This window comes from Mustela nigripes, chromosome 6, assembly GCF_022355385.1.
Source record: "Mustela nigripes isolate SB6536 chromosome 6, MUSNIG.SB6536, whole genome shotgun sequence".
In the NCBI taxonomy this organism is placed as follows: Eukaryota; Metazoa; Chordata; class Mammalia; order Carnivora; family Mustelidae; genus Mustela; species Mustela nigripes.
The window spans coordinates 108,540,024-108,567,955 of record NC_081562.1 but is presented as its reverse complement, the minus strand read 5'-3'; the positions used below and the strand labels follow the sequence as shown (position 1 = coordinate 108,567,955).

General features: G+C 59.7%; 1 protein-coding gene across 2 annotated transcripts in view; it reads left to right on the top strand.

Moving 5' to 3' along the window:
• The window catches only part of DIP2C (disco interacting protein 2 homolog C), a 345,413-nt gene extending 318,364 nt beyond the window's left edge, over nt 1–27,049 (top strand). For both annotated transcript variants that reach the window (XM_059403972.1, XM_059403973.1), the window contains 6 exons: nt 2,055–2,116; nt 16,031–16,088; nt 17,669–17,743; nt 19,256–19,430; nt 20,945–21,068; nt 23,721–27,049. In XM_059403972.1, coding sequence (XP_059259955.1) covers nt 2,055–2,116; nt 16,031–16,088; nt 17,669–17,743; nt 19,256–19,430; nt 20,945–21,068; nt 23,721–23,973 — 747 coding nt within the window. In that variant the 3' untranslated portion in view covers nt 23,974–27,049. The remainder of the gene's footprint in view (nt 1–2,054; nt 2,117–16,030; nt 16,089–17,668; nt 17,744–19,255; nt 19,431–20,944; nt 21,069–23,720) is intronic.
• Nucleotides 27,050–27,932: the final 883 nt, after the last annotated feature.

The following is a 27,932-nucleotide window of genomic DNA, read 5'->3' as shown; positions in this document are numbered from 1 at the left end:
GGGGCTTCGGGCGCCAACCCCACACGGTGGAAAATCCACACAGAAAGAATTTCTGATGCCCCGGAAACCCTACCAAGAGCCCACTGTTGACCAGACGCCCTGTGGTGACGGGAACAGCTGACTCACACCTGTTTTGGGTCTCCTGTGTCAATTCTGCATTCTCACGGTGACGTGAGCAAGACAAACACGGATGTTACAGGAACATCGGAGGGAAGAGAAAACCTGTGTCCGTTCCTGCCCTGGCTTCTCGGGACCAGTCCGCATGTCGGCGGCACCCCTCGTTGAAACGCGTGCGCGCCAGAGGAGTTGATTGCAGAGAGGGGCCGTCACCAGTCTGCCCGTCAGATCCACGCCCCTCCTCCCTTCCGGAAGGAAAAGGACCCACGCGCCTCCCGCAATCCAAATACCGGGTGCTACCAGCGACCCTGCGTGGTGAACGGTGACTCGGGTCGGTTGGCCTGAGACCATCTTCTGGCGCTCCCCTCTATTGCTCTGTGGGTTTGTTGACATCTAAGTTTTGTGATTTTTTAGCCGTTAATGGTACCGTGATTGATTTTAACGATTTCCATGCTTGACGTTGGCTTTGGTCTTCTTTTCACTTTGTTCCTGCTTTTTGCATTCCCCCTCCCCCGCCCCTCCGCCTCTTCCTCCTCCCATTGTAACTGTTGGGTTGTTTCGTTTGCGTGTCTGTGATTCCGCTGGTCCGGTGGTCTCTCCTTTCTTCTCGTCCTGCCCCTGCCGCTGTAGCCCACAGGCGGTGGAAGCGGGCCGAGCAGCTAGGGGACCCTCCTCTTCATCCACACCAGTGCCCCTACCCAGCACCGTCTCGTCAGCCTCCAGCACTGGGACACACTAGAAGTCGAGTGCGGAGCCTGGCTCGGGGCGCGGGCCGCGGACGGACGGGCGCTCTCGGACCTCCTCGAACGTCGCAGGCTCGCGACACACGCTCCTGTTGCTGGTCTCTGCCTGTCTGGGGTCCTGTCCGTTTGACTTCATGTCCCACATTTGGTGACCTGTTTTCCAATTTGTTTACTTCTTAACTGGCCGCCTGTGGTTACGTGCTTTCTGTTACTCAGAACCTCGGACCAGTGCTGCCCTCGGCACTGGTCGGTCGCACGGCTCCGTGAGTAGCCGTCGCTGGGAGAGAACGTTCTCGGCGTAACACGGGGCGTGACCTTGCACGCGGAGGCTGACGGCGCTCTGTGCTCACAGCTGGAGACCGGCAGCCGGGATGCTGAGCACGCGGCCGGCCCGGGGAAGCCGTGTTTAGCTTAGTCTCTCATGACCCAAGATTAAGATCCTTTCCTGAATAATCCCGAGAAACGGCTCCACTTGTCGGTTCTAATGTAGCTGCAGTCGCAGTGCACGGGGGTGGCGGGAAGTCACTGGTCAGAAGTCAACCCAGCAGGTTTTGAAGGGATTTGTGCTGCCAAGACCAGACCTCTGCCCCCCGTGTTCGGTAGCTTGGTCACGGAGCTCTCCCGGGGACTGCACTGTTGATCCGTGCGCCACCTCCCCGACCCGTGTCCCGGACGAAAATAACCTCCCTCGGCTGGAGGAATGCCAAGGCAGAGGCAGAGCTAAACAGAACAAGATAACTATCTCTTACCTCTTCCTTCTCCAGCTGTCAGTCCGGGTCCCATGCTCTGCTTCAGTATCTTGACCTCTAGAAACACACCTTTTGGGATGCGTGTAGTAGGAGCTTCTCAGGAGCGGAGCCCCCTGTCCTCGACAGCCTGCTAGCCGGACGTCTCGGCAGCTTCAGCCTTTTTCTATTTGGCAACACGCAGAGCCTCTTTTCCTTCTGATGTTCGTAGCTAGGTGGAGAGTCCAGCCCTGTGGAAATCCAGCGCAGTCGACTAAGCCCCTCCTTTCAGAGCAGAGGTTACCAAACTAGAAACGAACGGGTATCTTGGAGAGGTGTGGGTCTAGTGCTTTTTAGTTTTTGCTTGGTTTGCGATTTTACCAAAGAAATTCTCGCTAACTACTAGGAAGCACAGACCCAGAGGGCTCCCCACAAACGTGAGTTAACCGCGCTGTGTCCTTGCTTGCAGGGGACCTCGGGACCTGACCCAACCACCGTCTATGTTGATATGCGAGCTCTGAGACACGACAGGTACGGTGCGCTTGGGGGTTTCTTTCTTGGCTGCCGGCGTGCGGGGGCCGTCGAGCGAGGGAAGGAGCGCAGCGTCTCTCTGCGGTGCGCACGTTGCCGGTGGATCAAGCAGGAGAGCCGCGCCACTCGGCTTGAACCGTGCCCGCTCCACCTCCGTGTGGTTCCCGCTGGGGCAGTCCACTGTGCGCTAAGACCGCCGCAGACCGGGCAGGGTGACCGCAGTTGCCTCTCTGACGGTCTGTCCAGAAGCCTGAGCACCACGTGGCACCTTTTAAAGCTGCCAGCACTCTGCCTACATTTCTTTTCTTTTCTTTTCTTTTTAATATTTTATTTATTCATCTGACAGACACCTAGAGAGGGAACTCGAGCAGGGGCCGTGGGAGAGGGAGTGAGGGAGCCCAACGCGGTCTGCCCACATTTCTTTACGGGAATTGAAATTTTGTGTGAAGGTGTTTCCATCAAAAATTAAAACACGGGTGAAGTCCCCTTCTGTGCAGCTCCCCAAGCCGCCTTGAGCAAAAACGAAAGGTGAGCCTATGAGCGCTTGTCCGTTTCCTCCAGCGGGGGAAGGAGGCGGAGGAACAAGCAAGATGACACCCTTGCCAGGAACTTCCGCCCCCGCCAGGAGGACGTCGCTGGATGCCCGCGGCCCCCCACTGAGTGACTGCGGCGATGCCGGCTCGTGGTTGTTCCTGGGCTGGGACCCAGCAGCATGGATCTGCATATTGGGGTCTCCTAGAAAGGACTCGCAGGCGCCTGGTGAAGGCACTGTGACGGCCAGACACCGCATGCCTCATCCTCCGCTCGGCCGCGGACACCCGTGGGTCGTCACGCTGCTGAGCGAGGGGACGAGGGAGTTAGCGATCACCGTTAGTGGACGGGGAGCCTTGCCCAACGGAGCGAGTGGCCCGGCATTCCCCCGATGACCCGCGTCCGTGTGTGGGGGAGCGGGGTTGTGGAGGCTGAGGAGCGGTCCAGGCAGCCGTGCACACACCCTCCAGGCCGGGAGTACCCCCCCCAGTCACAGTGGGCATCCCCAGCAGGGCTCTCGGGCCCCGTGGACGTCAGGCTGTGTCTGTTGAGCACAGTCTGCGGGGTGGTATGCTGGCGTCCCAGAGACAGACACCGGAGGTGCCCCGAAGCTGTGCTGTGGGAAGGGCGTCAGCCTCACACGGATGGTCCAAATGCTGAGACGAGAGGGCCACCTGCCTTCCCCTAACGTGTCCCGCATGAGGCCTGCCTGGTCCCTGTGGGCCTCGTTTTAGATGCTGCTGTGCAAGAGGAGTCAGGGTTCGAGCCCCGAGCTAGACGCCCGTCCGAGAGGCCCAGGGCAGACACGGGCAGCACCGTGCCCCAGGTCCACTCCCGGCCGCACCCTCCCTCGGATACTCTTCCGTGGCAACATTTGGCTTCGAAGAGTTCAAGTAACTTGTTGCAGGGTCATCGGCATTTCCAGGTGGGACTTCTAGGCTTTACCCCTGCAGAAGGTACTTGGAAACGGTACAATATTAGACCTTTATGATTCCGAAGCTGAGCAGTCGCCCCCCAATCCCTGCTGGGGTAGCATTTGTGCGGTTGTTTGCTGTCCATCCCCACACACGGGACACGCAGGCTCTGTGAGGGCACGCGGAAGAACACGGGTCCTGTGACTCAGGAGGAGCCGTGGACGCCCGTCCGAGCCCTGTGTGTCACGTGCGTCCTGGAGCGTTGGGGATGGTCAGACGGTGGGGATGGAGGGCTCGAACGGAAAGCGGAGGCAGCACGGTCTCCGGTCTCTGGGACTAACCCTGTGGACGTCCCGGGGGGCAGTTCTTCCCGCCAAGAGGGTGCGGCGGGGCACAGGGCGACGTGGCAGAGCGTCCACGCTGGCGGGACCCAGGGCCTGAGATGCGGTGCACGCTCACGGCGACCTCCCGCGTCTCCCGTCATCGAGGTCCGCAAGCCTCTGAAGTGACACCCTCGTCCTGAGGTGTGTGCTCCCTGACGAGGTCACGGGGCAGAAGTAGAAGCGCCGGGAGCTCGGAGTTGCTGTCAGTCATGCATCACCGGCGGCTGCTGGGTGTCACGGTCACTGGCCATGTGGACGAGTGACGAGGGCCCTGCGGGTGGGCAGGGCAGGGAGACGGCCGCGTCCGCCCTGGCCGGGCCTCCCCCAAGAAAGCTTCCTGCACGGGCCTGCACGGCCGACCCGCGCTCCGGCGCAGCTGATTTCCATTCTCGCCTCCTGCAGGCGGGGGACGGGGGAGGCCGAGAGCTGAGGGAGGTTCCTCTGCTCCTCCTCTAGTGTGGTCTGTCCCCAGAGCGTCAGTGGCCAGGAGCCCGAGCTCTCGTGTCCTGTGTCGTCCACTGCCGTCCCCCGCTGTGATGGGCCTTCCCGGATAGGTCAGGCCAGCGCGCTGGCCGACACGCCGCTCACGAAACCCTCCCCGGCTCTTCCCCTCACCCGTGAGGACCCTGCCCCTGGAGGCCGGGGCTCCCCCCCCCTCCCCGAGCTGGGAGTAGCACCCCAGGGTCCTCTCCACTGTCCGCAGCACCCCGAGTCTGTGAAGTCCTCCTGCTTTAAAGCCCAGTTCCGTCGAGTTCCATTCCGCTATCTGCCCTGTGCGTTTCCCAGAGAGAAGACCACTGACTTCAGCACTGACCTTCGTCAGCACGGAACCCAGAAGTGTCTTAGCAACAGCTACTGGGACGGAGAGGCTGTGGGTCCAGCCGATCAGAGTTCAGATCTGGGCAGGCTCTGTGACCTCAGTCTCCCTGTGCCCAGAACGGGCACGATACAGCCGCCCTCCAGGGCCCTGGAGATGTTGTGAGGGCAGTGGGGTTGTGAGGGGTTGTGAGGGAGCGGGGTTGAAGCTTTCCCTCCCACGGCACCAGCGTGACCCAGGGCAGGAGGGAGCTCGCTGGGCTCCAGGTTCCTGTGGGGGTGCAGGTGAAACAGGGGACCTTTGCAAACATTGACTTTCTTTTTTTTTTTTTTTTTTAAATATTTTATTTATTTATTTGACAGAGAGAGATCACAAGTAGGCAGAGAGGCAGGCAGAGAGAGAGAGAGGGGAAAACATTGACTTTCTATCTTGTCACTGTTTGTGGGGAAAAAAATGAAGCTGTTGTGCTGAGGTCAGACCCACTGAGATTCAGTGATGGGATGGTCACTGTTCCCGCTGCTTTGGTACAGTCACAGGACACCAGGGCACCTGCTTAATTATGAGCTAATCACCTGGAGAGGGCTACCTTGTCCGTGTGTATGTCCAGCGTCCCTAAAGAGATGGTGCGTGCTCACGTGCACACATGGGACGGAGGAGAGCCTCGTTGTGGAAGCCTGTGACCAAATAGTTCCCCAAATTGACTTGGTTTCTATGTGACTTTCTGCCTCTTGTCTCCTGTGACCCAGTGTTGGGATTTGGTCCTCTGTTTACGGCAGGTCACTGTGGAGAACGTGTCAGCCTCACAGAGCAAGGGACTGACTGTCCTGCTGCCGGAGTGGACGTAGCCTCACTGTGCATGAGGGCGAGAGGGTGAAATGGTTTGGGGGTGCTTGAAAGTGACCGTGACTTTTTAAAGATACTCTCTAATACATTCATTTAAGATGAATTCATGGTCTCCCCGTCTCTTCCAGTTCGATCTTTCCTTGAGCACTTGGAGTTTGCAGACTTGAGATGGGAAAGAAAAAAATGTCCAGCGTTCAAGGAAATAGTTTTAGGAGTTAAATCTTGTGGACACAATGTTAGTGTAAAGCTTTCTCCAGCTTCCTCACTCCTCCTAACCTGAGGTGCTGCGTCTCCGAAAAGCAGGGACAGTCCATTAAGTCCCGGTCAGCGGTTAACCGAGATGGAGACCCCGAGGGAAGTGAGTGTCCAAGTGCGTTGTGAGACTCACAATTTTGTGCAGGGCAGGAGGAGGCCCAGGTGAACACAGAACCGCAGAAGAGGACCCGTTCTCGGCCGGCTTTCGGTGTGTGCGTGACCAGCATGAGGGTCTTAGCAGAAGCGGATGGGAGGGTGGGGAGCCGCACTGATTACTGGATCGATCGCTGGTTTCCGGTCACACGCTCCTCGACAGCCACCGGGAGGCATGCGGCGGGGGGACAGTCGCCTCCGTTGCCCAGGACCCATGTGGACGGAGCTGACCCCAGGAGTTCTGGCTGCCGTGAGCATCGTCGTCTCCCTGGCGTTTGATGAGACACTGGCTGCGCACTCCTGGGTTCTGCTCCACTGAGCCCGAGCACCCCCTGTCTGACCGGAGAGACAGGAGGACCTACTCCTGGAAGCATGGTGATGATTCAGTCGTGTAACACGTCTGAACGATGTATCGCTTCTGTAGATGCGTCCCTGGTGCATGTACTTACAGACCTGCTTCCTGGTGCACAGACTTACAGACCTGCTTTTCCTTCCCCTGGCCTGGCGGCTCGGCGCTTGGCCAGCTGAACGGCGACGGCCTCATCACAGAGGACTAGATCTGGGCTGGAGCGCTGTGGGGTTTTTATTTTTTTAAAGATTTTATTTATTTATTTGACAGGCAGAGATCACAAGTAGGCAGAGAGGCAGGCAGCAGAGAGAGAGGAGGAAGCAGGCTCCCCGCTGAGCAGAGAGCCCGATGCGGGACTCGATCCCAGGACCCTGGGATCATGACCTGAGCCGAAGGCAGAGGCTTAACCCACTGAGCCACCCAGGCGCCCCGAGCACTGTGGGTTTTGTGCATTCCTTAAATAGTTCTTCAGGAGTGTCCTCGAAAATCAGATGACTTTATCGATGGAGAAAATGGAATAAAAAGGGCGAGTCCTGTTTTGCGACGCGTTAATTTGGGGCTGAATTTCCAGCCCCTTCTTCCCTGTAAGACTCTTCCCCGGGTTGGTAGCTTCACATACAGACAGGAGTCCCCTTTCTGTGTTTCTCCCCCTTAGAATGTAGCCCAGCGTAGCCAGCCTGTCAGAGGTTCCGCGCTGGCTGTGCAGGTGGGGAGCCCTGGAGCCGTGTCTGCGAGGTCCCGGCCGGGTGCGGGAGGCAGGTTCAGGCTCCCAGCCCCACACTGAGGACGAGCTCTTCCCCTCGGTGCTTTCTGGACTCCCCCCATCCAGCACAGCATCCCTTAGAGACCACACACCTTTTAAACCATCACCCGTTTCTGATCTTTGCACCTCATTCTGACACCTGCTGTCCCACCAGAGGAGGGAGAGCTCCAGGGGGCTGGTCCAGGCACGGGTCACAGCTCGCCACCAGCTGGCCGTGGGACCTCAAGCCACGTCTCTGAACCCACCGGCCTGGCCCCCGTCCCCTGCACGAGGGTGTCCAGAGCAGACTGCCAGGTCCCGCCCCTCGTTCCGGCCGACACGCTTCCCCACCAGGTTCTGAATGCTCGGGTGCGGTTTGTGAGTTCTTTCCACACTTCAGACATCTGCGGGCTTTTGATTAAGGGTTCCTTCCCTAGAATGTTTTCGCTTCTTCTGAGAAGTTGTTCTGCAATCTTTTTCAGCAAAGATCAAATTTAAATAAAAAATAATGTATTGACGGGATAGGTTTTGCCCCACTGGTTTATTCATTAACTCTTACCCCAAAGGCCTCTACGGGGTCCTCTGACTTGAGCGACAGATGAACGACGGGACGGCCGGCTCACTCTGAGTTTCAGACACAAGCGGCATCACTCCTCTAGCACAAATCTGTCCAGAAACGCTGGGTGAACGTGTGCTTTGAAAAGTATCCCCGTTGATCTGAAATTCACATTTAACCGAGCGCCCTGTACTTCTGTTTGCTCGTCCGGCCGCTACCCCGAGATCAGCCGTCTGCCGCGTTCTCGCAGCCACCGTGTCACAAGTGCCGTGTCTCTTCTGACAGAGAGATCTCGTTCATGCCCTGCAGGTTCCCGGGAGGGGGTCCCCACTGCAGATTGCCGCCCTGTGCACTGATCTTTCCAGAGGAAGGTGGACACGGTCCCTGATTTCTCGTTGTGAGACGTGCACACGTGGCCAGAGCGATGAGAGCCCTTCCTGGGCACACTGTGCGTCAAGTGCGATCCTGCCACCTTTGCGGGGTTCCGCGGTGCAGGGTAAGGCCTTGAGGAGCCCTCTTGTGTGGGGCGGCGCGCAGGCCTGGAGAAGGAGAGGACAGCAGACGCCCTGCCTTGGGCTGGGGCGTCGGCCAGGCGGAGCAGAGCCCCTCGGACCAGCCGAGCCACTGGAAAGGCCCCCGTTCTTCTTGTCTCCCTCCTCATCTGCTGTCGCGCACACGCACCTCGTGGTTTGTGAGTGAATGGCCCGGAGTGCGTTCGGGTGGACACAGGGAGAAGGTGATGGAAGATACAAGTCTGTGAAAACCCGCTTTCTTCCTGTCGGTGTGCTCAGCTCCTCTGTCTGTGTCCTGGTGAGTTTCTCTGCTCCCGCTGTTAACACACTCCGTACCACCATAACACCCTGGGAAGCCCGTGGGATTGTAGGACCTGAGCGAAGCCAAAGGCCGGCAGCTGATCCTGGCCCGTGTGGCTGTCCCGTGGAGGCCCATCCCGCATTGGAAAGGGAGAGTGATTTTAGAAGAAAGGAATCCTAGAGACTTTTCCCTTGAAGGGAAGCATCTCTTTGCTTAAATAAACTTATTTCGGGGGGAGTCTGTTTGTGGAGGAAGAGAGGCCGCGTGCTCAGACGTGGGCCTGACCGCAGCCTGGGGCGGGCACAGGGGACCCCGGGCTCGTAGCGTGGCAGGCACCACAGAAGGACGGCATGGCTTCTGCGTCACGGGATTTACTCACGGTCTGCGTGTTGAAGCGACGTGTGACCTCCTCCTGCACCACCTGTCCCTGACCGTGTAAGCGGCTGCTGTGAACAGGCCGGTACGGGGCTGCGCCGGAGGGCAGCTCCATGTTCAACTTCTTGAGGACCCTCCAGGCCGTTCTCCGGAGCGGCTGCCCCGGCTCGCGTCCCGTTTCTCCGCATCCTCGCCCGCACCCGGGGTTTCTCGTGCGGCTGATTTCAGCCGCTCTGACGGCTGTGAGGGCATCCGTGGGACTTGATGGTGGTTTTGACGTGAACTCCCGGTGGTCAGTGCTGCTGGGCGTCCTCTGGGCTTGCTGGCCGTGCACAGAACTCTCTCGAAGAAGGAAGTGTCGGTTCAAGTCCTTTGCCCGTTTCTCATCAGATTGTTGTATTTTTGAGTGGTGGGAGTCCTTCTGTGTGCTGGGTCGCAGTCCCTTCTTGGGTCTCGCCAAGGAAACTTGCCGTGTTCTCCCCTCCCACGGATGCCCTTTCGCTCTGTTGAGGTCGCCGAGGGCACGGGTCTTTGTTGCGGTGGGATCCCGTGTTTGCCCCTTTTGCTGCCTGTGCGTTGCTGTCCTAGTGCAGGGTTTGGGGATTTTTTTTGTGGTTTTTTTGGTTGTTGTTTTGTTGTTGTTGTTTTTGCCAAATCTGACGTTAAGCTTCTGCCCTGTTTTCTCAGAATGTTCTTATACTTCTAACTTTTGTGATCAGTCTTGACCCAATTTTGAGTTAAATGATTACCAATGATATTTTTATTTTTACTTTTTATTGATTTCTTTACGTAGACTCCAGCTGGGCATGGAACCCGGTGTGGGGCTTGAACTCACAGCCTGAGATCAAGACCCAGACTGAGGTCAAGAACTGGGCGCTTACCTGACTGGGCTGCCCAGGGGCCCCTGAGGGATATTTTTAAAAGGCAAGGGCTGCATTTTTTGTTTAAACGCCGATTTCATAAAGACAGAAAAGCTCTGGGAATGTTCCCCAGTAATGGAAGCTAAAGACACGGGACAGCCAGCCGCAAGCCCTGGTGCTCGGCGGGTCCTCGGCGTGGGGAGATGCCGCGCGGCCGGCGCTGGGCTGATGGACGGGGCTGCGGTCAGGGCTCAGATCGGTGCTCTTGTTGTGGACGGTCGTGCTGTGACTCTGGGTGAGAGTCGCCCCCCTCGGAGGACGTGATGGACAACTGAGCAGCAGAGGGTCCATTGGAAGCGGCGTCCCCCCCTCGCCTTCAGAAAGACACACACACCTCGTGTGTGTGTGTGTGTGTGTGTGTGTGTGTGTGTGTGTGTGTGTTGGGGAGCAGCGCAGAGAGCAAACGTGATTCAGCGAACGGGATAAAATGGCAGCAACAGGTGATCCTGACGAAGGGACCATAGAAGGTTCTTCGCACTGCTTTCATTTTTGCAAGTTTTCTATGATTTTGAAATTACTTTCAGAGACATTTCCAGGAAATGACGCTCATAACGTATCAAGTCCAGACACTGTTCTGCAGGCCTTTCTGTTCTCAGGAAGGGAAGGGAGGTGTGCCCTAGTGGGACCGTCTGCTGGGAGGTAGCAGACCCAACGCCCGCTGTCTGGGGCAGATGCGGGCCCACGTAGAAGGGAACAGGGTAGGTAGAAGCAAACACCAGAACAGCCTGCGGGGCACTCCACACCGCCCTGTGCGCCCAGCACGGGCTCCGCTGGACGTCTCCGTAGAGGGACCAGCTCTTCGACGTCCTCGGAGGACGCCGCCAGCCCCAGCTGGGGTGTGGACAGGGGCAGGGGTCACAGTAAGGGAGACACCTGATGGACATTCTTTTGGGAGGGAGGTCGGGCCAGCACAGAGGGGTATGTTGTGTTGAGTACGTGCCCTCGGCCGGACGTGGTAAGAAGGGCTTCACCTCCGTGGTCTTCCTCGCCAAACGCACAACCTCCGTCCCCCCGGGAGAGACACCAGATGGTCCCACAGACCAGCCCGCCTGGCTCCGCACGGCTATTACAGGCATTAAAATGGAAGTTGTGAGTGGCTGCACCGGCCCGGGCGGGCTACAGAGACGTGGGAGCTGGATACCCCGTGGGGTGCAGGAGAAGGTCATTGGCAAATACGATGACTCATGCACTTGAGGTGACAGAAAAGTGTCGATGCGGCTGGTTCCTTAGTGGGAGCGGATGTCCGTTCCCTGCCGCGCGCACCTCTGTGTCCAGGACCGCAGTTATCACTGGGAGCCTGGCGGGGCCACCCTGGGCATTCGGGTTTTTTGTGAATCTGAAACTGGCCTGGGGCACCTGGGGGCTCCGTCGGTGAAGCCTCTGCCTTCGGCTCAGGTCATGATCCCGGGGTTGTGGGATCGAGACCCCTTTTGGGCTCCCTCCTCGGCGGGGAGCCTGCCTCTCCCTCTGCCTCTGCCCCTCCCCACTACTCACGTGCACGTCTCTCGTTCATGGTCTCAAATAAACAAAATCTTAAAAAATAAAATAAAACTATCCCAAAAATAAATGCTACTAGTTAAAAGGAAAAGCCTAGATGTCTGAAAAACAGACATTTTCCCTAAATTTAATTTGAATGAGTTTGCATCAAAACCTTAGGAATGGACACGGGGCCGGACCCACGCCCCGTCGAGGGTGCACAGACAGACACCAGCAGGGAGAAGGGGCCGCAGGGCTCCTTCAGCCTGAGGGGAGACGAGCACAATCCGGACGTCAGGAGGGCTGCCGGGGCAGGAGCACGTCAGGCTCGTGATTTTGCGGGAGGAGAGGCCGCGGTCACACGTAGGTACTTGGACGGTGGCTCTAGGCTGTAAGCGTGCTCCTCTGTTCTGCCCGCTGTCCCTCGTTTTGGGGTGACTTCTGCCGGGTTGGGGCTTCCGGGACCCCCAGGCTGCGGGGGGGCTGGAACCCTTTGCTGTCATCAGGGGCTGACCCGGGGGCTGAGCTTCCCTTAGAGCACCACGGCCTTTAGTGTGTGCCGCGGCGTCGCCCCTGCCGCGGGTATGACCGCGGCATCCCCGTCCTCGGATGCACTTCACCAGCCGCACAGGCTGCCGCAGGCTATTAACCAGCCAAACCCGCACAGTAAAACGGGTCTCCTGTTCCTCCCTCCGCCTAGGCCTCCGGGAGGCTGAGGACCAGACTCGGCCACGGCCCCAGCAGCGGGGCCCCACGTCCCGGAGCACCCGCCCCCCATCGTTAGGGACCCCTCCCACCCGCCGTCTTCTGGAACTTTAAAAAACTTCTCGTGCCGAGGGTGTCATGTTCCATTCAGTCTCGTAGCTGCTTCAGACACTGGAAGGATGTTCTGTGAAAGCCCTGGGGTTTCTGGTAGCACGTCCACGGCACAGGGGGCAGGCACAGAGCCACTCGTCGTCCCCGGCGACGACATTGGGTCCTGTCCCTCCTCTGCGTCGGCCGTAGCCGAACAGGTTGTGGCGATTGAAGGTGCAGACGGTGCTCACTTTCCAGGTCACGGCGGCCACCAGGCAACCCGAGCTGGGCAGCAGCGTGACGGGCAGGAACAGGGACCCTGTCCGGACGCTCCTGGCAGCCCTGGGGCAGGTGGTGTGATGTCGCGCTTGGTCCGCAGGTGGCCAGCTGCGTGGGGCAGCGTTGGTGGGCCTGGCCCGGGGCAGGAGTCGTGGTCCACAGATCCATGGCAGATGAGGAAGGGGCGAGTGTGGGGGAACTCGTGAGGCTGTGGCGGCCCCCCCAGTGCACCCCCCGAGGCCGGAGGAGGTCCTGAGGAGGACCCATTGCAAGCGACGTCTTGCTGCAGCGACCCTGTGTCACGCGGACAGCTGCAGCCTGGCAGGGCAGAGCTCAGGTCAGGGCCAAAACGGTCCAAGTTCAGAGCACAAGGTGGGGTTTCATCGGGATCATAAGTCGGCCCCACGTCCACCGTCTTCCTTATAATCTCTTCTGGTGGAAGCCTGAGCGTTGCATCGTTAAGAAAGACTAGACAGGAAACCGTGTTTTGGGGAGCCCCGGCTTTGTTCTTGAGCTTGGGAAGGTCAGCAAAGAGCAGGGCTCCTCCCCTCCCGCGGCCCGGCCAGGTTAGAGGGGACGTGAGCGACCAGCGCCCCGAGCGAGCTCGTGAGCTGCTGAGAACCCGCGTTGGTTGGGAAAGGGGCTCGCGCCCCTCGGGAGCCGGCTCGGTGCACCGGGACGGCCATGAGGGCAGCAAGAGCGCCGGCAGGACATCCGCGTCCTGGGCGGCGGGTCGGTCGGTGGCTGCGTCACGCCCGGAGATTCTGCCGCGTCCGTCAGAGTCCCCCCGAGAGGGTCTCCACTGTGGGCTCGGTCTGGGCTCTCTCGGGAGATAGGACCACTTTCTCCGCCTGCGTCGCTGTGGAGGGAGCCAGGCCACGTGCTGGTAGACAGCCTGTCCACACAGCCCCTCGCGTGTCTGCTGTGCGGCTGTCACCTTCCAGACCCCTGGGAGAGGCAGTGCCCACGGCGGCCCCACAGCCACGGGCAGCAGGCGGGGGCCCACGGGCACGCGGGGCTCCTCCGACCCGACGCCAGCCGGCCCCGTGAGCGGCGCCCTCCCGCGCCGAGGGGGCCGGAGACTGAGCCGGGCTGCACCCACACAGGCCGCCCTCCTAGCTCGCCGCGGGTCTGCCTTCATCTCTGCGTGCGCAGAAAACCGTCCCTTCCTGCGCGTGTTGCACACGCAGGTCCCAGCATGTTCAGGAGGCGGCGCTGCCTGCTGGTCCCAGCGGGGCTGGGTTGGGTTTGGTCCCCCGTCGTCCAGTCTCTGGATGTCCCCCCTCCCATGTGGACGGAGGGCCGTCTTACGTGGCATTAATGGCTGGCTCGTGAGCGATGCCGGCACCCTGTCCCTGCTCCCACGGGGCCCGGACACAGAACGCCGTTTCCATACTGGCCGGAGGAGAAACTTGCGAAAGAGCCTCTGACTCCACGTGTGGGACGAGGTCCCTCCTTTTGCATCAGACAGGGAAGGACGGGGCCAAGCAGTCCCTTCGAGCAGGACGAGGGCAGAGGAGGCTGACGTGTGTGTGCGGCCAGGAGCTCCGCTCGCGGGAGGAGAGCCTGCCCTGGTGCTGTCCCCTCCGACTGGCCAGGCCCAGGCCCGGGTAGAAGCCTGCAGGGACGGGGAGCAGGTCCTGAGCCCCCGAGGCCAGTCCGGGGACTTTGCCCTTCGTGTTCTAGTTCCACCCTTGACACCAGGATGTCCTCTCCCACGTCCTCACGGTCCTGATGCAGTGGGCAGAGCTGCTGCGGCCGTCCAATGTGCCCGGCAGGGCTTTCCGACGGCCTGAAGCAGCGACGGCTGTGCATGCACAGGGGCAGAGCAGACGTGTGTCTGAGACGGCCCTCCTCTTTGGGTCAGAGCCGTGTTCCCCAGCCTGACTCCTGGCCTTGGGGGCACCTGCCCTGGGTATGGCCAGCTGTGGACCCTGGACAGCAGCCCTGCTCCCGCAGAGACTGGAGTGCGTCTGTTGGCCCCGTAGCTTTCTTTCTCCATGTGCAGCAAACTACCGCTGTTGGGCAGCGAGCTGCCGGACACAGGCGCGCCCACGTCACTTGGCGCTCGCTTGGCACCGAGGCCCGGACTCCCGACCCCATGAGAGCGGCGCGTCTGTCTGCTGTGCGCTGCAGCGAGGCCGGCCCCCGGGCCGTCAGTGCTGTTGCAAAGGCAGCCCTGAGTCCTGGCGCGGCCTACCTGGGCCGGAGGAGGGTCTGTGTCCCGCAGTTCTGGATGACGGCGCCGAGCGCTAGCTTTGGACGGTAATGTCACTGGGCCTGACGGCGTATTCCAGAACCGTGCCTGAGGTCCAAGCTGGTTTTCTCGGATGACTCCTCATCTCCCACTGTCAGCGTCAAGGTCTCCCCTAAGACAAACACCAGAGATCTGAGCAGTTCCCGTCAGATCCCAAATTGGAATACTGAGTCTTCCGCCTCGCCGGGTCACTGCCGGCACCGGTCTGGCCCTCACTTCCCCTCCCCGGGGTGGCCGAAGAGAAGGTGTCCACCCTCCTTCCTGCCCCAGCCTCACGACTCCGCCCCCTCACCCCACGCCGGCTCCTTCCACCTGCGGCAGCAGAAGGCACCACACCCGGCCTGCCCACTGCCACCAGGTTTCCTCCTGCGGTGCCCCGGTGCCTCTCCCCCGCCCCCCTCTGTCTCTGGGGTACTTGCAAGTTAGGAGGAGGGTCTCCCTGATGGTGCGGGGGCAGGGGCAGGCGTGCCGAGCCCCCCTTCTCCGTGGCGTGGAGACACACGACATCCCCCCGCTCTGTGCCCCCCAACTCCGCTCCGCAGTGTCTGGCCACGTTCTGCTGTGCCTCCCTCTCCTGCAAGAACAACTGCCCTTCAGATGAGTGAACCGCGTCGCAGCCCACCGGACGGGGCCGAGAGGGACCAGGCACTTAAGAAAACGGTGGGAAGGGTTTAGCCAGCTCGGGCTGGGGTCACACCAGCGTTGTCTGTGGTTCTTTGTTGTTGTTTTTAAGATTTTCTTACTTGTTAGAGAGAGAGCATGAGCAGGGGGAGCAGCAGGCAGAGAGAGAGGAGGAAGCAGGCTCCTCACCGAGCAGAGAGCCCGATGCGGGGCTCGATCCCAGGACCTGAGATCATGACCTGAGCCGAAGGCAGAGGCTTAACCCACTGAGCCACCCAGGCGCCCCCGCCCACAGTTCTTTAGACTAAATCGCCATTAAGTATTGTTTTAATGGAAAAGAGTTTCTTTTCTGAAAGATGTCCTTGCTCTCTGAGTTGGCCGGTCCTGTTCCCCCTGGGGCCCAGATACTCTGGCGTCAGACTCCTGCAGTCACCGACTGGGGCCTCCTGTCGCGTCAGCCCTGGGCAGCGCGGTCCCCACAGCCGGCCCTGGGTTCAGCGCTGCGGCGTGACGTTGCCCCGTCCTTTTCTGCAAGTGCTGCGCTCAGTCCCGCGTCCTCTGGGTGCAGAGTCATTTTCCCAGCTGTTGTGCAGACTTGGTGGCTGGGGCGCGGCCTCTCTGTGGCCTGTGCCGTGTCTCCGTCTCCCCACCAGAGCCCAGCAGCCGTCTGCTGCTGGACCACTTCTTCTTTGGTTTCTGAGCTGTCTTTGCATTGGACGGTGCTCGCCAGCCGACCAAACGTTCCCCCGCCCGGCCCCGAGCAGGTGCCGACTGGAGGACGGGCGTCGTCGGCTCCCGGCACGTACGTCATCACACCTTCTCTCTCTGTTTGCAGAGTCCGCTTGGTGGAAAGAGGCTCTCCTCACAGCCTGCCCCTCATGGAATCGGGAAAAGTAAGTGCTGACGGAAGAAAGATGTATTTCTGCAGAAGTCTCAGGCTCAGCATGTGTGCACTTTGACATTTCAAGAAATCCATCTTATAGAATATTTTCTCCAAAAAGCTTTCTTAAATGTAATATTTCAGAACTGGGTTTGTCCATGAGTCCAGAAACTCCAACAACAGTGTTTTAAACAAGTTAGGTGATTTTTTTTTTTCTCTCACATAAAAGAAATCATGAAAACTCCAGAGTCCCTGCCCCCTTCTGTCTTACTCGAGTTTGCACGGATTCCGTTCCCAAGGGTGCCTCAGGGTTGGAAGTGCCTGCTGCAGCTCCAGCCATCACTTGCACATTCCAGCAGCAGCAGAAGCAGCAGGAAAAGGAAACTGCAGGTCCAGAGCTCAGCAAGGCTCCTAAGCCGCCTCACACCCACTTTGGTACCCCTGGCCAGAATCGGGTCACACAGTCACACTGGCTGAAGGACAGTTGGAAACGCAGCATTAGTTCTGAATGTTCTGGGCCTGGGGGAAAAAAGCCAGGACCGATTGCCGTGGAAGTGAATGAAAAGGGGCGGTCAGGGGACAGTGTAGTGTGTTTTTTATGTGGGTTAGAGGGCAAGACCTGTATTTATGGTAAGTGAAGACCTTTTCCTGGTTTTGGCCCCGGTGTCGGGACTGTCCTCCATCTGGCGTAATTCCAGGAGTGCCTTATGTTGCTTCTGGACCTTTTATAATCTTCGTCTACATGAGCTCCACTGAGAGTTCTCAGGACGAAGCTGGTTCCAAGGGGAGGATGTCGGGCTTACCCGCCCTAAGCCAGCTGTTAGCGGGACGAAGGGGCCAGAGCTGTCATGTCCCACGTCAGACTGAAGGGACAGGAACGGGACAGGACAGGACGCTCACCACCGACGTTTTGCCGGATCTCAGTGTCTCCCGTTAGCTGCACACGGGCAGTCTCTAAATTGGCAGAACCAGCTTGTGCTGCCGTATGCATGTGGTTTTAGTGAAATTTGAAATGTTTCCAAACTTCCGCTGAGAAGGAAATGCTTGACACGAACATTCGGACACAAGACCCTGAGTGCCGGAGGGTGTTGAAGCGTGACCGAGAGCAAGAGCAGGACGGGCCTTCAGGTCAGAACACGCGGGACGCGCCAGCTCTGCCACCGTCCCTCCGTGGCGCTGCGCCGCACCCTCCTGCACTTTCAGGGCACATGGGTCTCTGAGAACCTGACCCGTGACGTGCTTGCCTCCGGGCCGGCCGCAGGCCTGCCTCCACGCTGGCGTCCCCTGACGTCACGCAGTGTTGAGTGTAAGTGGAGTCAACCGAGAGGCCTGCCGAGGTCCTGCGAGCTGAGTCACACCGTTTGTCCCGTTTTCATTCAGATGCTTGATTTTAAGGTCACATTAACACAGGCTCCGTCACTGTAGTAACAAATGCGGTAAGACGCAATGGCCGCGTGGTGATTACGTCATGCTGCGGTACGGGATTTTGATTGAAAGCCATAGTACTTTCTGACCCTGAAGGCAAGGTCAGGGTCAGCTGGCGCACAGCCCGTCCCTCTGTGTCCACTGACCAGAATGTCCTTTCCCACATAGATCCTTCCAGGGGTTCGGATCATAATTGCGAATCCAGAAACAAAAGGACCGTTGGGTGACTCCCACCTGGGTGAGGTGAGTTACGAGGTGCCCCCGGGAGAAGTGAGCCACGGGGTGTCCCCCGGGGAAGCAGGACATGGGCCCTCCGGTGAGGTGTGGGGTGTGCGGATGAGCGGATCTGCCCTCCTGCTCTCCGCTTTCCGCCCTGCCGACACCAGCAAACCCCTCCCACCGCTAAGCCACCGTGCGTGTGATCGGACTGGCCGGGAAGTGACGGGAAATGAGCTTTACTGCTTCGAGGGGTTGTGCAAGTTGAGGTTCGAGAGTGGATCTTCTCTTGGAAGAGCTGGGGAGGAGAGACAGCGTGGGCTGAGGTTGCTCACGTCGAGGCTCGCGTTTCCCGTGGCCCAGCCGGTGCTGCCGAGAATTCGTTGGAGAGGATGGAGCAGTGCGCACGGAGCCCACGGCCACGGCCACGAGTCCTAGCGTTTCCGTGTCCATAGCAAGCGGGTTCGGAACGACGGGTGTTTTCCGTGGTCGGAAGCCCTTCCGCTCGCTCACGTTCACCACGAGACCTTTCCCCGCCGACCCGTCGCCCGCCCAGCGCCCGCCGAGCGTGGCCAGCCATGGAGGACGGAGGGGACGTCGCGGCCGGTGCAAACACACCTCCCGCTCTCTCCGAGGCCGAGCCCGCCGTGTGCCCCGGGCAGCCCCTCTCCCGGCTGCGGGGTCACCTGCCCCATAGGCGCTGACACCCCATGAGAAACCCCCGCGCTCAGCAGACAGGGAGCCAGCTGGCGGTTGGCACGGGGCAGGAGGTGCGCAGCGGGGAGGGGGGAGGGGAGGGAGAGGAACGCGTGCGGCTGTGAGGTGCGTGAGGACGGGGAGTGGACAGTGCGGCTCGGGGAGTGCGGCGACGGGAGGCCATGATGTGCTGGGGGACTGGTCACTGCCCCGTCACGCAGACAAGGGTCCGGTCGCTCCACTGTGCACGGGACACTCCGGTGACCTCGTGGCTCGGGACCCTTCAGGGGACGCCTCTCCCGGAGGCCGGCGCCTGTGTATAAAGGGTGGTGTGAGTGTCGGGCACTGCCCAGCTCCATTTCTCTGAGGCTGGGCTTGGGCCCTCACTGCACGTTCTCGGTCACAGGCGAGATCAGAGCGGAGGTGACGGAACTGCACAGGAGCCTCATTCGGGGACGCTTTCCCCGATGAGACAGGAGGACGGCGCGCTGCCCTGGGCGCCTGAGCGAGCCCCTCACTGTTGCTTTCCGCCCGGGGCTGTGTCTTACTGAGAAGACTGTGCGCAGGACAGCCGGGCGGGGTTCGATCTGCCCGTGGGCCGTGTCGCTTCTGTCCCTGCTGATGCAGGCGCCCGGGAGGCAGCGGGGTCCCGGTGGCAGACACATTTGATGAGCTCACTTTAAAAACCCTCCAGGCGTTTTCACGGGCTCCTCACGAGGCGGACAGCGTCACTGTTTGATTAGTGGCTCTTGTCCAGGAGAAGCGGTGGCGTCCGCGTCAGGCTCCTGCAGACCCCCCGGGCGAGCCCCCAGGCGAGCCCCAGCTCTGTCGCTTCCTTCACAGATCTGGGTTCACAGCGCCCACAACGCCAGTGGCTACTTCACCATTTACGGAGACGAGTCCCTCCAGTCAGACCACTTCAACTCAAGGTTAAGTTTTGGAGACACGCAGACGGTCTGGGCGAGGACGGGCTACTTGGGGTTCCTGCGGAGGACGGAGCTCACGGATGCAAACGGAGGTACGAGCCCGGGCGGTGAGCGGAGAGGTCGGGCCGCAGCCCCAAGAGCATGCTGTGTGCTGCCCAGAGCCTGGGCGGTGAGCGGAGAGGCCGGGCCGCGGCCCCAGAGCACGCTGTGTGCTGCCCAGAGCCCGGGCGGTGAGTGGAGAGGCCGGGCCGCAGCCCCAGAGCACGCTGTGTGCTGCCCAGCAGCGGGAATGCAGCCGAGCGGGAAGGAGCGGAGGGCCAGCGTGAGTCCACACGCTGAAGCCACATGTCCCAGACTCTGCGCTGTCCCGGAGCCAAGGACAGGTTTAAACCAGGGACAGGAGCCAGGACGCTGCCCCATGCAGCAGACAGACCCCTCGCCCACCAGGCAGCCGCCCCGTCCCACTGAGGGCCGCCCGGGACCCAGGCTGGACAGTGGCCGCGGGGGCTGTCCCGGGCCTGGCTTGTCAGGAAAGGGAGGTAGGGGGGCACTCAGGCCTTGGGCGGGTGGAGGCTGCTGCCCCCTCCCCCAAGTGGGGCTGGTGCTGGGCAGGAGAGTTCTGGAAGGTGAAATGCAAAGGCCTCGCGCCGGAGAAGCCTGAGCTGCCAGCGCCGCTGCAGTCCTCAGGGCTTGAACCTGGCCGAACTGGCGTGTATTTAGGGGAAAACACAAAAATATTTTGGCATCACGTCAGCAATTGGGGAAAATCATAGACTGTTTTATTTGAGCACGGTCTCTGGGATTCCTGTGACGTCCCAAGCGAGTCCGGGCCGTGGCGATCCGGACCCCCAGGAGGTGGGACTGGCCCCATCCTGCCAGACTCGGGGGCTCTGGGACAGCACTGCTGCGGTTTCCCCACTTCAGGGACCCCCCAAAGGTGGGACACCTGCCGCAGTAGTAGAAAACAGCAAATCAACGTCTCCGTCTCATCCGACCTGGACTCCCGGTCTCCTGTCTGCCAATCACGTCTTCAGACTCTTCCCGATACACCTACTACCCTAAAGATGAAGGGGTCTGCTTAGCTTTAAGGGAAGATGGACCGACGTCCCATTGTCGTTGTCCAAGGTTTGCATGAGGGATTGCGTGAGCTAAAGGGTCTCTGTTCGCGGACATTACCAGAGACTGCGCACTCGTCCCACTCGGAGCCGGGTTTCTAGCAGCTCCGACCTCATGGGACGCTGTCCGAGGGCACGGGCTTTGGTTCAGGCCGTGGTGCGTGCTGACCTGTGGCTCTGGGAGAGCGCAGTGCCTGCCGGCACCCAAGGGGCGGAGGGGCCCAGAGGAGTAGGAGACAGTGTCCTGGTGTGCAGAATTGGGGCTGGATGCGCACAGGGCTCCGTGGTGCCAAGGTGCACGGCTGGCCAGGCTGGTGTCCCGGGGACCCCGGTGGTCCCGGTGGCCCAGACCCATGAGAGAAAGGGCCGAGCAGCCTGCGCTCAGCAACCCCGATCCTCAGCCACTGTGTCTGACTTGGGTGGTTGAACCTTCAGTCCTCACGACGCAGCCGCGTGGTGCGGAGACTCACACACGTTCCCCGCCCCCGCAGAGCGCCACGACGCCCTGTACGTGGTGGGCGCGCTGGACGAGGCCATGGAGCTGCGGGGCATGCGGTACCACCCAATCGACATCGAGACCTCGGTCATCCGAGCCCACAAGAGCGTCACGGAGTGGTGAGTGCAGCGGGCACAGCGGGCGTCCCAGGGCCCCGTGCGGGCAAGCAGGGTTTGTGCTCCACTAGCTCTGGGATTAAGAGCTCGGCCGGAAGGGAGCACTGTTGGCCCGCAGGCCGTGTCCCACGCGTCCCTGGAGGACACGGTACTGACCCCTGCAGGGCAAGGCCCAGGAGGCCAGGTGGTCGCTGTTTGAGTTTTGTTTCCGAGAGCCAAACGGATGTGCACACACAAGCGGGCCCTGAAACGGGCGCACCCCATGGATGCCTGTCCCCCTGGGAGCTGTGACCGGTTCCCGCGGGAGAAGGCTGAGCTGTGGAGAAGGGGACCCGCCCGAGTACAACCAGAGGCCAGTGACCAGGCAGGCAGGGCCCTTGGGGACGAGGGGCTCGCCGTCCCAAAGCACGGCTTCCTGCCTCCTGCCGCATGGGGCTGGCCTGGGGGCCTCGTGGGCCCTCACGGCCCATGCACGGTGGCCCTGGTGCAGGACACTGGTGCAGAGCGACTCCATGCCCTCTGCTGTAGGTTCACTGGTCTGCTCGACCCCAGAGCTTCCGGGACCCATGTGCTCTCGGGCTCAGCTGCCAAGGGAGCCACATGCCAGAATGTCCCCCGAGCAGTCCCTCCTGGTGGGGACAGGAGCCTGAGTTCTTCACTGCCCCTGGGGAGCTGATAACGGGGGGGTATCTGTTGACGGCAGCTCAAATGCATGGAAGAGACAGTGCGCTGGCGACCCCACGCGTGGCCCTGTGCTTCCGACGAGGCACTGTCCTCTCCCCCCGGGGCTACAGGAGCCACCTGTGCACATGAATGTGGACGGGAGCCAGGACTCCTGGAGACACAGGCGCGCAGGGACAGCGCAGGGCTCGCTCTGTCTCCGCACCCTAGCTCAGCGCACCAGCGACCACCTCCCACACTTGTCCTACCTGCCCCAAGCATTTCCCTCTGGTGGCAAAGGGCTGTTTCCACCTTCGGGGTCTGTGACAGGGGCTCCCTGCCGTGGCCTCCTGCCCCGTGGTCCACTAGCTGATGCGAGCGGGGCGTCGCACTCACCTTGCCTCAACAAGCGCACCCACAGTCCCGTCCCGCGGGGCCCCGTCCGTCGGAGCCCGCGCAGCTGAACCCGTTGTCCCCGCTCCTTCTCGCCTCCCCTGCCCCACCTGGGCTCCCCCTCCCGCGCACCCCCAGTGACTCGCTCCAGGGCGAGGGCGGACGCTGCGTCCCTCCGTGGGCCTGTTTCATGGAGGCGCGGGCCAGCTGACCTCACCCAGGCCAGATCCCCCCTTCTCATCTGTCGTGTCCAGGGTCGGCCATCTCTGGCCCTCGGGGCACGACGCCCGCCCAGCCCGTAGCTCCCTGGCAAACAACCTCCTCCATCAAATGCAGAAACCCGATTCTTGATCCTGTGTCAAAAGCGTCAGACGCTGTAATAAAATTATACCCCAGGTGGCTGCTCTGGTATAAAATTTGTGATGTCCCAAACTCAGTATGGGCTCATTTGGGCCACACAGAGCAATATTTTAGTGTCATAAAGGGCCCTAGTCCGGGAACGCGGCACCAGCACATGCTGGGAACGGACCTTGGCAGGACCGTTGCTGAGCTGCACGCGTCACGGCCGGCAGCAGAAGCAGTCGCCTGGGGGACCCGTTCTCCAGTACTTCCCTGCCACGCTGACGTGTGTGTGGGTCACACTAAACAAAACGGGCGTGTTTTTCTGACCAGACCTACCCATACGGTCGTAGGGAACAGTAGTGCGTTTCCCAAACACTTGCTGCCGCCTGGACCCTTCTCGCCCACGGCCCAGCGCAGGCCCCCGGAGCCCGGCCGCCGACAGGCCTCCCCTGCCCCCTCCAGCCCGTAGACCGAGGGCTCCAGGAACATCGCCTACTAAGGCCCTGTAACCACCCATTTACAGACCAGCCTAGAAACCGCAGGCGGCTTAGGCTCCCACACACTGGCCAGACCCAATCGTCCGGGCCGCCCTCCACTGAAAGATCCCAAACAAAGGGCTTCTGGGTGAGTCGCTGACCTTCTGGAGGAACTTCCGCCCACACGGTTCCCCTCCCACTGCCGGACACCCCTCCCAGACCGAGTGCTGCGGCTGTCCGCTGCTGGGCGCCCCCCCGGCCCCGTCTGCAGCTGACCGCTGCGCTGTCTGCCCCAGCGCGACTGGGGCCCATGGTCAGCCGAACACAGAGCTGGCGGCGGTCCGTGTTTCTCTCCCTCCCGTGACGTCCTCCTCCTGCTGTGGCAGAGGGAGGTCAGGACGGGCCCCAAAGCCCTGGCTGCTCTGCAGCCTGTGCCCGCTCTCCACTGACCACGCCCAAGGACAGGACTGCACCTGAGGGGCCCCATGCGCACGTGCTGGGGCATCTGGGGTGCCCCGGCACCCCGTGTCCCACGGCCACAGCTGTCAGGTGCTGCCGGCACGGAGATCCCCTGCGTGCACGGCAGCCGCCATGAGCGCCGGCCGTTAGGAAACGCTGCCCACGGGAGTGAGCGCGGCCACTTAGCGAGCTAAGGGCCACGGGCTCAGAGAGACCGTCAGTGCACGGGCAGGTCAGGAAAGAACCGGGTGGGCCTTCTCGGGAAGCAAACACAGTTGTCACGGAAACGCCTCCCGGCCTAGCGACGGTTTTCTCTGTCTTGCAGCGCGGTGTTCACCTGGACTAATTTGTTGGTGGTCGTGGTTGAGCTTGATGGGTCAGAGCAGGAAGCCTTGGACCTGGTGCCCTTGGTGACCAACGTGGTCCTGGAGGAGCACTACCTGGTGGTGGGGGTCGTGGTCGTGGTGGACATCGGCGTCATCCCCATCAACTCCCGGGGAGAGAAGCAGCGGATGCACCTGCGAGACGGGTTTTTGGCCGACCAGCTGGACCCGATCTACGTGGCCTACAACATGTAGTGTCATCTCTGGCCCCGCGGACTCTCCTAGGGAAGTAACCGTTTCTCTCAGTGGCACTAAAGTTTGCCGGCACGGGGGTGACATTCGCCGGAATGGAGCCTTGTTGGTGCGGTGGTGAGACTTTCCGCAGCAGTCCTGATTGGCATGGGGGTGAGATGTGGAATGTGCGTTTACCACTGAAGCTTGCTCAGAAGGACTTTGGATTACTGCCTTCGGTTTGTTGGAAAAACCCATTTCAAAAACTTTCTTTTCTTTTTTTTTTTAATTATTGAATAATAAGTGCTTTCTTCGTAAATGTGGTATTTTGTTAAGCCAAAATAGCAATTAAAAAAATATTCTGCCCTCCAGATGGGTTCTTTTAAACAATTTATGTAGTGTGACAAAGAATTGTTTTCTCTGTTTAATGTGTCATAAAATCTTAATGACATGGACCTTGTTACTAATTTAAGCCATTGCTAGATTTCATCCTTTTAGGAAAGTTTGTTGAGGTACGAGAAAACCTTCCAAATAGCACCTTCCAATTAGATTTTAGCAGCTTTCTCTGTCAGAAGTGTGCTGGAGAGACAAAGGCTAATTTACGGCCTTTGAAGTTAGCATAGAGTGAGAAGAAATTATAAATAAGGTGTATTTCGGCAACTATCTTGCAGATATCTTTGTACTAAACTAAAAAGATAAAATAAGTTAACTTCACATGTAATTATGTACAAAACGTTTAATTTATTTTGATCTCTTTAGAAGTATAAAAGAGAAAAACATTCAAGAACATTAAAGTCTTGTAATGTTTGCTAATATAAAAAAAGTGTTGTATTATCTTGCGTGGATAGTATCACAACAAATATATATATATGAAATATAAATTCACTAATGAACAAAGGAGATTTTAAAGTTTAAAATGCAGAACCTGTCACTTGCATGGTGTCCCTCACTGTACTGTAGACAAAGCGAGATTGTCTCCCACCCACTCTGCCGACACGAGCAATCCCGGATTGCCTGTAGCCCGGTCTACCTGTGTCTTCTAGAACCAGAGACCAGCAAGCGAAGTTACTGCCATCTCAGAGATGGGGAAGGAGTCGGAGGCTAAACGCGCACTATTTTCCCTTGGCCGTGGGGGCCACGGTGAGCGGTCTGTGCGGTGCGGGCCGCGCCCCGGAGCGCACCAGGGAAGGCAGGTGGACAGTGCCGCTGTTCCTGAGCCGCCAGAGTTCCGTGTTCTTCATCATTTTTGTTCAAGTCACCCTTCCCGGTCCTTGGCATGGAAAGGACACTCTTCCGTGGCGGTTTGCACCCGGTGGCGCCGCTTCCCTCCGACGGCCGTCGTCCCGAGTGCACAGACTGTCCAGAGCAGCTTTAAGGGAAAAGACTCGCAGAGGAGACCGTCCCCTCGGCCAGCTGTGTGCGGCTCCCCCGCCCGGCGCGAGCAGAACCTGCAGGGACCCCTCCTGAGCGGCCGGGAGCCCTCGCAGAGCGCCGGCGAGAGCTTTCCTGCGGGAAGGCCCCCGGCTGTCTTCGTTCCTCCTCCCGTGGATGACGCGTTTCTGATCTCCGTCTCGCTGCCGCCGCCGCCGCCTCACACGCCTTCCGGTGTCCGCGTCTCATCTGTGCGCTCCTCGATCACGTTGGCCCCTCTGTGTCCAGCCCAGAAGAGGTATCCACTGTCCAAGTGTGGTTTCTCTTGTAACTGCCCCAGTAGGACCCTGCAGTGGCTCTCGTTGCTAGAAATGCATGACCAAGATTGTTGCTGGGCAAACCTTAGTCTCTCTTCATTGTACCGTAGGCGATGTCTTCATCGGCCTTTGCTGTACGCGCCAGCAGTAAGCCCTTTGCTCAAAGAGAGTTTTGTTTGACTTCCAAGATCCAAGGCTAACTGTTTTTAAAAAATTTTAAGTGGCTTTTTAAGAAATTTGTCTGCATGTGGGGTGCATCCTTCCGTCTCCACAAATTGTTTGATTTTTTTAAATATTGTTTGAGTTCATCACTGTGTGTGACTCTTTCTCTACACGCTTCAGATACACATTCCTACAGTCTTCTGCTTCCTAAGGGGGGAAAACCCCACCACACACAGGAAAAGACCTTTTCTTACACACACCCACCTTGTTTAAGGGGAAGGAGGTTTAAGGTGTCAGGTAAGACACTGACTAGGAAACACAGCTACAGGGTAATTGTGAGGTCGAGCTGGTGTCGGAAGCAAACAACAAATCAGGTTATCACTTCCCAGTATGAGCTTCGCGGGCGGGGAGGGGCGGTCGTGAACGTGGTTAGGGACGTCCTGTCATCTCTCATGTTAGCGTTGAGGTCCAGAGGGTTGGGGGCTGGGATCGAAGGTCGTTTGTGCAAGAGGAAGGAAATACTCAGCAATAAAGAAGGATTGTTCTGTATTGGAAATTGTGCCGTAGATAAATCATCCATGGGAATGTAACAATGTTTGTCTTGTGACCTTGTGCTTTTGAAGTCAGACAAAACCGTGTAATCAACTTGCACAAAGAAGGGTACACAATGAACATTGAAACACAGACCTAACCCAACAGGGCGGCTTCCTCATGGTGCTTGTTTATTATGTATATTTAATCCTGCTTGACACTTTACCCAAGGGAAACTGCCCCTTTTATCAGTTGAATGTTAGCAGCGTTATTTCATAGAGTGTGTGACTGGTTAGAGAACTCCATGTACTCAACCAATCACGGTTTCAAACACAATTTTTATGTGCAAAGGACGGCAACCTTCTCGTATGTCAAACCACCGGTAAGCTTTGTACATCTGTGATAACGCCTGTTTTATATTCAAATGAACAAATAAAAGCTTTTATTTTTGTTGCTCTGAAAATAGCAGTTTCTTAATTGGTCCCTGGACACTGTCTGGGCTTCCACCCCAGGAAGGAAGTGACTCCTGCAGGGACTGGGAAATGGATCTCACTGTTTACATACTTTGTTGCATTACTTACTAGTACGGATGATCATACTTTGAACGATGTTTAAATTTTGATGTGGGCATTTATTGCTTAAAAAATTCCTATGGCAACAAATGTTTTGTGAAATGTTTTTTTTTAATTCTTTTAAATATATCTAAATATATTTGTTCACATTTGCTGCAAGTGTACAGATTCTTGGTAGACTTGGGGACAAAGAGGAAGCCCGAGTGCCAACGCCTCCCGACAGCCGAGTGACGGGGAACCCGGCGTGTGGGCCCGGGCTGGGCTCCTCCGTCCCCCGGCTCCCTGCTCGCCCGACAACCGCAGGGGCCGGGCTGCGGCCCAGGATCCGAGGGTTCCTGCAGGCTCGTCTCGCGGAGGGCGGCGGCAGGTGGACCTACCTTCGGCCCACGTGTTCCCCGGGGCAGGTGGACACCACGAGCTCCCGCGAACGTTACGAGGGGCTGGTGGTGCGCGCGGGGACACCGCATCTGCGCGCGTCTCGGGCTTCGCCGGCATCTGCGGTGAGGACGCGGGACCCGCACGCGGCGTCCTGCAGCGCCCGCGCCCTGCCCCGGGGCCCTCGGCCCGCGCTCCCCCACCCACGGCGGCTTCCCAGGCGCGCCGAGCGTCGGTTTGGTGGCCGCGGGGTCGCCTGCCTGCGGGGTCGTGCCCCGCGCGAGGTCCCGGGCGCGCCGGCGGGCGGTCCGTGCGCCTGGAGAGGGGCGGGGGCGCGCGCGGCGCGGGTGCGGGTGCGGGAGCCGAGCGCGGGCCGGACGGCGCCTGCGGCACACGCGGCGGTCAGCAGGCGGGTGCGCGGCGGCGGCCTGGGGGCTGCGGGTTCGCTCCGGCTCCCCCGGCCGCCGCGACCTCCGGGCCAACGAGAGGGGCAGCCCGGCCGGGGTCCGGTCCCGCGTCGAGTCCGCAGCGGGCCCGGCCGCAGGAAGCCGGGGGCGGCCGGTCTCCTCCTCGTCCCGCTGTTCTCAGGGACGCGAGCAGGCGGCGCCCGAGCCCCCCAGTGCCACCCCCGGCGCGGGACGGAGCCCGCGGGTGC